A 12,087-nucleotide genomic window follows, 5' to 3' on the forward strand; every position below is an offset into this window, starting at 1 on the left:
CCTCTTCATTCGCACGTTAAATAAAACACGAGCTTTTTCTAAAAAATTAAAATTACTTTGGTACGATCAAAATGTACCAAGTAATTTTCCTGGTGTATTCCTGTATTCTTTATTTTCGTATTTGCCTTACGTTACATCAAAACTGCTTAATTGTTGTCTGTCATCATTTAAGAGACCTTTTAAAAAAAGTACTGCAACAGATGTTTATGACCTTCAAAACATTACCTATTGAAAGCGAAAAATTTCCAATATCTCTCGATAGTCTAAGACTAAACCTCGAGCTGTTGGTAAAATGCGATCGTTCTGCAAGGCAGTTCAAGTCGTACTGATATCCATTTAAAACTGATATTTCTATGTGAAATCACGATTATCCCACTTTAATTGTTACTTGCTTTATTTCTGTAGAGAAAATGTTACATTTCAGAATAACTTTTACAAATAGGTGAAAACCTCAGAAAAGTCTATAAAAAGGTATCTCAAGTCTTATAGCCTCGGAGTGACCAATCGTAAGATGACTGTACTCAAATATTCAATTTTATTGTTTAGTAATGGGCAATTTAATGTCTTCCAATAAATGCAGATAATGGTGCAAAATCAATTTTCTTTTTCATCCGCAAACCTCAACATCGGAAATTCACCATTTATGCCGATCCGATCTGATCGGCAGGCGTTGTATACAACTTCGTTTATTTTGTGCTATTCATAACTGTAGCAAAATGCACACCGAACAAGGTCAATGTCTTGTCTGTATGGGGCAGCAAGGGATGGAGTGAAGTGAATTTCAATATACCGTAGCAATAACCATATCCATGCAATAAATGCAATGGCGCAGGCAAACATTGATTGATTTATTGTCATGTGCCTGCAGCACATCACCCTAATCCCCGAAACAAACTGAGCCGGAGATAAATAAACACACACAGACGGAAACGAACAGTTCGCTTAATCGATGGTAGCTTCTTCACCGACCAAAAAGTATGTCCAATCGATAAAACATCGATCGGTGCATCATGTCAATTTAAGCTATATATCTTCCCGGATCGTTGTCTATCCAGCCGTCAAAATCGACCTAAACATGCCGTTCGTACCATTAGCTTTCTTATTTCCTGTGCAACAATTGCTGCTTCAAACTGGTTGGAATGTTGGATAAATGTGCATCTCCAATCGCTATGGCAATAAATGCATTTGTTATACCCGTGTATTGACTGGGTCAAAGCAATCAATTGGCTGCCTCGTCTCATTCGCCGACGGAGATCTTCTGTTCGGCGTTAATAGTTTCTAGTTTGACCCGTTGCTCCGGGTTTTCCCTGTTGTTGTTGTTGAGTTGGCCACTTGGAAAGGTCCCAATGGTACTAAGATATACAATTCTAACTATATTCAAAGCGCGAAAAAAGAAAGAGCTGAACAAAATTATAAAGATCTACATGAGAAGCGGGAAAGCAGTAAACAATTCAACGAACATCTACGAAATACCTTCATACATAATCCGCTCGTTGTCGCACTCGTAGGCCGAATGAAATGACGTCGTCGGTTCAGCGAATCGAAAACTACTGCTTCGGCTAAGCGGAGATAGTTCGACGGAATCATTTTCGAACACCGTTTCGGAGGGTAACTTCGATCTTGCCGCTTTGATGCGCACAAATTTCCCATCTTCACTGTTCGGAAAATCATCGTCATCGTCCTCCTCGTCGTCTTCTTCACTTCGTCTCAAAAATAGATCAGGACTTCGTTTGTAAGAACATTTGTCCAAACTTTTCTGAGGTTTCCATTTCGAACTTCCTTCGGAACTGGATTCAGCAAGGGAAAGTTCAATTGTGCTTTGCTCTAGGGTTTCAATGTTTTTAGAAATTCCAAAATTAGCTTTTGTTTTGGAAACGATTCCTTGATTTAGCAGCTGTGCTAGTTCTAGGTTCAGTGGAGTGCCGCTGCCTTCTTCCTCATCTTTCTCTGGTTGGTCGGAGTGAACGTTATCAACCGGCTTTGTTGCCCTGAGGATAAACTCCTCATCGATGTCTTCAAAATCAAAAATCTCAATATCGGACGGTGAAGAGGAAGATTGTTCAATCTCCTGCTCGTCACGATTGCTAGGGGTGACGGCTAGGCTCATGTCCGCTATAAAATTGTGCTGTCGGTGGTGTGCGTATCAGTAGGCAGGCGATTAGTTGAAGACACTCGAAAAGTTATCGTAACCCGTGATGACTGTGTAACCTATCTTTGCACCGGTGCAACTATCAGCTACCATTTTTATAAGGGCTATAATTTTCAGACTTGATAGTATGTTGCTGGTACGGAGTTCACTCTCTATTGCATCCGAGTATAATTTGCATACAAAACAGCACCAGACGAAGATATCGGTGGGCGCATAACTGCCTCGTTGAACAATTGCTCACTCGATCTGTCTGTCGGTTGGAGTTACTGTTTTTTTGTACGAAGGTTCGATTGTTCTGAAACTACAAATACACATTTTCACACCTGTTCCCCACCGTTCGAACTAGAGCATTTTACTAATAATTAATTGCATTAGAAGAAACCATAAACTGACTGTTTGTTTTCCATTGTTACCGTTTGCGTGCGGGGAGGGGAGAGTATTGCATCGAAAAGCCGCAGCAATACGATTATGTTATTTTATAAATTTTGGTAAGGGCCAAAGTTTAACAAAAACTAAAACCTCCGACAAATCACGTGCATCGAATATATATAAACAAAGTGCAACAGCACAACAAACCGAAGAAAAAAATAATTGAGAAATTAAAAGCCCAATCTGGCTGGGAAAAGTGGAAACGAATGGAGCAAAAAAAAACTACTCAAATATAATTTGATAATGGAACAACAAACTGACTCTCGTTGGCCGCCGCTGGGATCGGTTGGGTTTGGAGGAAAGAAAGTGGATTTGTTTTGAAATCCACACACGGTTATGGCTGTGCGTGTGTATGTGTATATTACAAAATTGACGGGAAATTGGTGTAAACAATGATCTGGTCTATAGATGAATCGGCTAGCTGTTGCGTTAGTCTTACAACGATCGGCTAACTAGCAGCGAAACTAGACGCTTTTTCAGTGCAATAGTTGTGCAACAATTGATGGTTTAATTTGTGGGGAAGCATAGAATTATGAAATATTCGCACAACTGTAAATGTGAATTGATTGGTCGTTTTGTCAATGGTTGATGATGCGAACGGCTATGGTGTAATAGAGTGCTTAGCCTAATAATGTTCGATGATGTGACGAATCAATTATATAGTTATATTTTAATGACATTTGAAAATCCCGGCAATCGCTAGTGTATAAAAGAATAGCATCGTAACATCAAAGAGTTATTATTTGTTGTAAAAAAAAAACACGAAGCAACATAAACACAATAAATAAAATTCTCAACAACTAAAATTTCAGTTTCTCCAAAAAGCTATCTCAGAATTCGATTACTTCTGTGCTCGAAAAGGATTATCTTGTAGGATATGATATCTATATCCAAGTACTAAATACTTAAGGAACATATATCATATCTAAAATAAAACTCTTTCTGTCTGCCGTATTTGGCCATGCATTTAATCCGCGTAGTAAGAAAGAGGTGTTAATGACTATCATTTTAAAAAAATCTCGTGTATTTTAGCGGCATTTCGTACCGTTGTATAATATCTATTGGAATTTTAAATCTGTCTCTATTAACGTTATATTCTACAGTAAAAACTTTAAGGCTCATGGAGGTATGCCTTTTCGCGTAGTTTTTTTCTCAGTAGCACCTAAACCGTTGGTTGAGGGAAATTGATAATGCGTTGTTAAAAATATGCACCGTGAAAAAAAGGTTCAATAAAAAAAATTAAAAATTACCACTAAATTTCAATTAAAGTTGATTTTTCTTTCATTTTTTTTTAAACTTAAATTTCTAATAAAAAGTCCAGGATGCATAGACGAAATATTTTTTTTGCGAAGATTAAGAAGATTTTTCCAAATATGTATATTCCAATGTTTTTAAACGATTTAAATGGTCATTTCAAATCGAAAAACTTATAATTAAATTCGTAAATGCATCCGTTTTCGGGTTATTCAGAATTTAGGTTCCGAAAATTAGAAAATATATTCTAAATTACACATTAAATCGTAAAAGGGGTAAATTATTCCCTCAAATTAATTGTTTGTGGAAACTTAACATTACGTACGGGGATTCGACTATGAAACTGAATTTGATATTTTTTCGACTTAGCAGTATCAATAAAAAACAGCGCTGATCTCTATGGGGTCTTCGCCAACGTTTCGATCCAGTTGGTTGGAATCTTCATCAGGGCCCATTTTAAAATTTATTTCGTTGTATAAAACATAGAAAAACGGACATAAATTACATTCAGCTAACAACAAAACAGAAACTCCCTCGACACTACAGGGTGCACCATTATTATTGCAACAAGAAACAGAGGACCATTAACTATGCTTTTGGCAAGTAAGAGAAAACTTTCGAAATAATATAATTTTCTGATTAAAAACAATAGCAACTGTTTCCATACAAACATCAGAGTAAACTTGCTCTTTTCAAGACGCAAACAACAAAAAGGCTCGTGCGATGCAAGGATCTTCTTGCCCGGAGCATTTATCGCGAGCACCTGACGATGTTCTCCATCGATGAGACACTCTTTACCGTTCCACAATCCGCAAAACGACTAGGTGCTCGATCAAGAGATGCTGATTCAGTTGAAAGAACGGTCCTTCGCTCATCTCACCCAGCTTCTGTGATGGTTTTTGCTGGAGTGACCGCCTGGATGATATTTTGAAAAAGAATGTGATGGGTTGGACCCAGAAAACGAATAACAATCAAAACTGGACCTTCATGCAAGACTGTGCCCTGGCTCACACAAAAAAGACCTTTCACGATTGGTGAAAGTCCAACTTTCCCTCTGAGTGGCCTCCAAACTCGCCAGATCTCAACGTGATGTATTTCTCGATTTGGGGCATGTTAGAAGCGAAAACTTGCTCACGAAAACACACAAGTTTGCACTTGTTGAAGAAGTCTTTGTCTTTGTCTAATTTCAAATGCTAATAAATCGGTTAGTTTTCGATGGTTTTCTTTCGTTCTTGCAGCAATAGATAGGAAAATCTTCTAAGAATCCTCCTAACCGCCGAAAATTGTAATTGTATTGTTCTATCTCTTGTACTATTGAAAATTGTCAAACCTTGTCAAAACGCAAAATTCGACGTTTGTTTGGTCGTTATATGATTGCTTTCCCAAGCACGAACGACAGAATTATAGACCAAGTAATTCGAAATGTACTATTTAAGAGCCTGTTTCAGCTGAAACTGCTCATATTAGTTCTAGACAGCGACTGCAACAGTCTTTATTTAACAGCAGCAGCAGCAGCTGTGGCAGCAAATAGCATCAGCAGCAGCAGTGGAATCAGCAGTTATTTTGGCAGAGCCAGCTGGTGCAGCGACACTTTCTCTAGTAAAAGCTGCCTTTGTGCGGTAGCGAGCAGCATCAGGGTACATACATGAGGTAGGTACATGAGCAGACACTTTCTTTTATAAAAAAATTGCCGTATTTTGACAACACACAAACGTTTTGGAATGCTGGTATTCAAAATATTTGGGCCGTCAAATTTTCAGTGTTAGAACAGTTTTTTTTATGTTATCAGAAAAATGCCTTAATCCCCTCTGTCGGGGTAGCACACAGATGCGATCAACATTATATCTGATATGAAATTGAACAACAATTGTACTTATAAGGACAGTAAAAAAATGATTAGGGATTCTATATTTTCTCGTTTTGCGCTGAAATTAAAAATAAAATGTTATTTTATCCGCATGCACTTGTTTGCGTTGTATAGTGTTTGTTCCATTCCTGTTCAGTAATGTATGTGCAAACTGAAATTCGGTAGCACTTCAACTCCACTTTTGCACAAAATTTCTAACATATTCAATACAAGTAATGTAACAAACAACCTCATGTAGTTCTACGTCAACCTTGCGGTCGTGGCTTTGCATACAACCCTTGCGATTTTTTTAATTGTTTTTACTTAATTTTTTTTCTTTTAAATTTTACTTGCAAAAACGTGGTTAACGGTCCTTTGTTTCTTGTTGCAATAAGAATGGTGCAACCTGTAATCAGCTTATACAGTTACAGAAAATATCACAGCAAACATAAAATAGCGTTTTTACAGCTGACGCATTAACTATTACTGATTCTTGTGCCTTTGAAAATTCGAAGAAGTAATTCAAAGTCGCCCATTTCTGGCTTCAACACCGTTTCACTTTAATAACTCGACCATTGCATAGTGTTTTGTTTTACCGTTTTCATGCGGTAATTAAATAGTGATTCAAATGTTGATTTCAAGTTTCAAGATATTCAAAAACGCATCTTCTAATATAAAAGAAGGACGACCAATTCACTTTAAAGTTGGATAGAAAATTTACTTTTTACTACCTGTGCATTTTTCACCGTTAAAAAAGTTAAGCTCTGGTCGCTTTGAGGCTACACTTCTCTAAGTCCGAGCTGAAAGTTTTGCATGTGGCCTTTTTTACGAGAAGACGAAACTTCTTGGCACTACCGCTAAACGAAATTTTATGGTCAATTTGCGTGAGTTTGGGGAGCTTCGTAGCCGCAATGTTATAGAGTCCGCTTTGATAAACGGGTTATGTGATTGTGAGTTCGAATCTTAGTAGAACCAGGACCATTCGAAGTCAACGGTTTTAAGCATGGGTTTATTCTCAGGCTTCCCATTAACCCAGGGGCGACTCGTCCATAGGTTTAACCTGTGCAATGCACATGGGGACGTCAGGCAAAAAATCAATCTAAAATCCAGATTCAGCTCTTATTTTCTTATTTTTTAGTTTTATTTTTAGATAGTAACAAAGGGAATTACTTGGTTTTATTCGCGGATAAAATTGTAATTACTTCCCCAAACTCTGATTTTCAGAACTTATAGTTAAACAGGTAGGTTTAACAGTCAAGAGTCGCCCCTGTTAACCCTTCTTACAAGTTGAATTCAACAAAACCTTGAAGCTTGAACGACCGCACATTTCGTAGCTGTAAAAAGTTTTACTGTAAGATAGTCATTGATTTAGGTTACTCTCTCTTCAATATTCTCAAAATTCACATTTGTTCTTAAACCCCCAACCACCTTCATGCCTTCAAGGGATTTCTAGGGATTTCTGGCTACGCCACTGTCTCTAGGATTTGAGTTCAATTATTCAGTTTATTTTATGAAAAATTAGGAGTAATTACTTTATTCTCTTGTTGATTATAATAATTTTTATGTCAGTTTCAGATTAACATTCTCACAGAAATTTGATTTTTACGGACAATTTGATTTTTGTTTCAAAAATTAAATGGAGTTTGCTTACTTATTCGAACAGATGTAAAGGTCTAAATTTGATGTGAAAGCTGATCTTGTTACGAGTAAAATACATTTTGTTTTGTCAAAACTGAAGATGCTTTCAAAACAACACATTTATAAATCAACTTGGAATCAGTAGTTACCAAGTAACTAAAAAGTTCTGTTAAAAGTCACTCTCAGCTGCGAATTAAAGTTAACATTTTCATACATGAAATGAACATATAATTTGCATTATACTGTTTGTTAGTCCATTTGTTTGTTTGAAAATACTCAACTCGTTATAAAGTATTCCATGTTGATTTTAACTTGATTTTTTTTTTGTTAGTCCATTAAACGTCAAATAGTTTAAAAATACTCAACTGGTTATAAAATACTCCATGTTGGTCATAGTTTGATACAGTTTTGTATCAACAAGATTGATACTTTCCATCTCCATTATAAGTACTGAATTTAACCGGGATCAACACTAACGGTAATCCATTCAGGTGTCATGGAAACAGTTCAAAGTTTCTAACTAATCGTCCTTAGACTTTATCACTGCGATTTTTCAGTCCATTTACACAAACCATTTCAACTGCATTACACTCGTCCCCAAAATATAATGTTCATATTACTGCTACTACCACATTTAAGGTTCAACGACACAACAGTTCATAATAAAAACCAAAACAATCCACCAGATTCACCGCGTACTAGCGAGAAAAAAAAACCGAGCGCCAACTCGCCGGGAGTTTAATCTCGATTCAACCGTCGTCTTCAGCTGGTACGCCAAGACTGAGCTGAGCCGCCGTTGAGTCAGATCTGAGGGCTATTCCAAGGCGGGCGCGCATCCAGCATCAAAACAACACTGCAGCGGCCTGTTTATGATCTCTGAGCGGAAGTGGTATGTTGGAACAACGGAGCGAAACATGCTAGCGAAATGTTAAAACGAGCTGCCGAGATGGACTGTGCATCTCGAAGAAGTATCGTTTGAGGGTTGCTGCTTCTGGTTACTGCGTTAATGTGTTGCCATTAATTACCTCAAGTGTGTTAAACGCTCTAGCTTATGATTTTTTTTTTCGCAGCAAATTATAGATAGTGAGTTTATAAAATGAATCTACACCAATTATGGTTGCATATTCATTTTACTATTTTAGTAACTTGCTCCGATCTTATTTATACAAAAACCACAATCTCTGTTTTGCATAAAACATAAGCTTTAGGACAATGAATTCACCTCATTGCCGGGTCGTTCAAAAGTACATCGCATCGCGAAGTTACTACCATGAGGAAATTACCCATCAAATTCACGCGATCGCAGATTTTCCCACGTCTTTTTTATTGACGCCTTAATCGTGACGCAGCTGTCAATTTCGGGAGGGCCGCACGCGAACTATCACGTTTAACATCTAATCAAAGTTGATCAAACTCTGACGGGGGGAGGTCGGCCTAATTATGCAACTGGCGGCAGATGGACAAAGCGTTTCTTGTCACAATTTTGCACGGCGGGATTGCTTGAAAGCTCGCATCAATCGTGCCCCGATATAGTGCGTTGCGAACTCCCAAACGCAAGCGTATTGTTTTCCGCGGCCGGTCGCTTAGACAATTTAGGGAGTTTGTAGTCGGAGGTAAAACATGAATGGCGAAATAATGAATGAAAGCGACGATTGCCGGCGTTTTCTAGGGGGGCTTTGAACCATGGTGTATCATGGTTCCGCTGAATTACTTTGTGATTCTTTCGAGGTTAATTAGGAGTGGTAATGGTAACATTATATTCAGATTAATTTTGCCCGAAAATAAAGTCCCACGGAGGGTCACAGAAGCTACCGAGCCGAATATCTTATCAACATTTCGTGGCTTTTGTTCGGTGAGATTTTTCGGTAATTGAATAAACCGACACAAATTTATGCTCTGGCGGCGCTCCCTTTGCCTTCTGGTGGCGTGAAATCCGGACAGGGAACTGTTGACACAGGGCAATTTGGGGTTGGAGCCCAAATGGCGCGCTGCAGTAGACCCTATTAGATCGCATCTGTGCGACATGAGTAATTTATGATTTCGTGGGGTTTTGGGCCTTTTTTCGGGGTTCTTGAGTAGGTATAAAGTTGAGTATACTTGTATTTGCAGTGAAAATAACGCATACCCATAAATTATGAAATAGTTTATGGCTCTGGAATTTTCACGTCTCAGTGATAAATTCTCCTCCCATGAAATATATTTTCAAAACCTCCATTGCGCAACAACTAACTGGTCATAAACTTAAATTGTTTAAGTTGTTTAAGTAACTAGAATATAAAACTTGACAAAAACTGACTAAATATTTAAATATCAGTAATGAAAAATATTTTTCATAATTGCTTCCCTTCTTTTATTATTATTATTTTTTATTTTTAAACATTTTAAAATCATTTTAAAACTTTGTTATTTACGTTAGTTTTGTAAAAATAATTTTGATATTTTTGCTTGTTTCGCTAATTTTGTGTAAATGCCCAATACAGTTTTTTTTGCGTTTATATTTTGGACGTAGAACTACGTCATATGGCAACAAATCGAAAAACTGCAAACATCAAGAGCATCACGCATTCGTGACGATATTGCCCACTTTCATATGTTCAAAACTCATTCAGTTTCCAACGGATTTTCTTCATTTTTACAACAATCGATTGAAAAATTAGCTATGCGTTCACCAAAATGCGAAAATTTTTTAATTATGTCACGCAACAACGACACACCTACCAGAAATGTAACTTTTAGTAGTCATGTATAAAAGCCAGCATGCAGAAATTGAGTACCGTTTTGATTCAAACTTCGAACAATCTCAAACTTCGAACAATTCAGAATAAATATCACATTATTATATCTAGAGTAATCAAAAATATGATGACCATTTACCATTTCGTTTCTTGGAATGTCCTTTACTCAGTGATGTATAGCTTTTCACTGTAGGACCACTCCCAGAGAACCAACAGGCGTTGAGAAAAGTGACAGTCAGTGTTAAGACGGTTTGCCTATCTATCTCTTAATGATGACATAAAAGTGTTCAGCATTTAAATCAAAGCCGAGTTCTAAATTCTCGTTAATTTCATAATCAAAACATGTTTGAATCTATATAAATAGCACTTAGCAATAAAAATAATAAAAATAATAGCAATAAAAAATAAAAATAATAGCAATAAAAATAATATGATTAACATGTTGAACCTCGACGAGAAAATTCATTTTTGGTTGATTTTTTAGTGTAAGAAGTTACATCATAGCTCAATTGTTCGAATTTTGATGCAGTACGGTATTTATTGTATAACCGATCACTGCAGCAGGAAAATGATTCACTGAGAACTGGATCGACCAGCAATTTCAAATATTTCGCAGCTTTCCAGGAAACCGACAGACCGCGCACTGATGATTGTAGATCACCGTCCACAGCACTAGGTTTTGGATCTCCCGTTTGTGTGGGAAGCACTGTCATACAGGTATGTCCTTTGTGAAAACTAAAACCAACCGTCTTTTTAAGGACGACCACATATTTTCAGTTGAAATAGTGAGGTTACTATCAAGAAATGGAGTACTATTCACTGCTAGGAACCATAGCAAGAAAATATAGCACCTGTATATCGTCTGGTATATCGTCGTTTCCGTTCAAAACTCGCGCAACTCATAATTCATGGCGTGGAAAATGTGATCGTTAACCTTTTGAGGGAAGATATGCCATTTAAATGCTGCAGTGTATTCGACAAAGTTTTTGTAGATCTCAAGAGACAACTTTTGATACAAATAGATTTACAATTGATCCACCTAAAAGTGAAATAAAAATTTTATTTCATTTTTTTACTTGTCAAATCAAAGTGACGCTTATATATCAAAGTGAAAGCCTCTCGAGTATAGACTGTTGTTTTCGGAGCTTTGGAAGATTTTTAAGTTCAAGAAAGTGAAGCTTTTTTTCAAAAACATTGTGAATCCTATAGAAATGTAAAATGTAAAAATGTCTAGAATATGGTAGGCCTCTGAAATCACATCAAAAAAGTGAATTGGTATTATTTGACTCTTAGAAATTTCAGGAATATTTGTGTATAAAACTACCTGTATGTGGTCGATTTTCAAGAGATAGAACTAAAGTGTCTTCAACAACGTTTTTCTACATAAGATTACCTACAACCTTTGTCGAAGACTTCACATTGATTTGACAAGTAAGAAAAAAATTGAGTTTTCATCTCACTTTCAGGTGGATTAATCAAGTGGATTGCATCAATGGTTGCCCCTTGAGATCTAAAAAAACTATTTTGAATACACTATAGCATTTAAAGGGTATTTTTACTCCCGTACAACGGTTAAGGTCTTATTTGGCAAATCGAACGCTGTATGTTGAAATCGGATCACAACATTTTGCACACTTTTCGAATCCATCGGGCGTACCGCAGGGCAGTATTCTAGAACCACTGCTTATTGCACTGTTCATAAATGACGTACCCTTATTACTGCCAGAGCCACGCCGTATGTTTTTTTGCGGACAATGTCAGGTTAATGAGAATTTTACGAAGTAATGATCATATAATGTTAACGAAAGTTAACCAAGATCTGGGTTTTACTTTAAACGCATCGCTATCATTCATGGCGCACTGCAACGAGATTATTGCAAAGGCTAATCGACAAATTGGATGTATTTTTAAGAAAGATTCGGAATTCCGCGATTCACTGTGCCTTTGATCACTGTACTTCTCTTTGGTCCATTCTGTTCTCGAAACGAATTCCGTAGTGTGGTATCCATTCAGCGCAAATTGGATAGCAAAAATTA

General features: G+C 37.0%; 1 protein-coding gene across 7 annotated transcripts in view; it reads right to left on the reverse strand.

Annotated features, from left to right (window-relative positions):
• LOC129732613 (trafficking kinesin-binding protein milt) overlaps positions 1 to 12,087 on the reverse strand; it is a 161,542-nt gene that overhangs the window by 38,939 nt on the left and 110,516 nt on the right. The window contains exon 1 of one of the 7 annotated variants that reach the window (XM_055693629.1): positions 7,683 to 8,078. The exons of 5 other annotated variants lie outside the window; for them this stretch is intronic. In XM_055693629.1, the coding sequence (XP_055549604.1) occupies positions 7,683 to 7,758 (76 nt within the window). In that variant the 5' untranslated portion in view covers positions 7,759 to 8,078. Of the gene's footprint in view, positions 1 to 1,473; positions 2,451 to 7,682; positions 8,079 to 12,087 lie in introns of those variants that run through there. One more of the 7 variants, XM_055693624.1, reaches the window with a different exon arrangement.

Source organism: Wyeomyia smithii, chromosome 3 (assembly GCF_029784165.1).
Source record: "Wyeomyia smithii strain HCP4-BCI-WySm-NY-G18 chromosome 3, ASM2978416v1, whole genome shotgun sequence".
NCBI classification, from domain to species: domain Eukaryota; kingdom Metazoa; phylum Arthropoda; class Insecta; order Diptera; family Culicidae; genus Wyeomyia; species Wyeomyia smithii.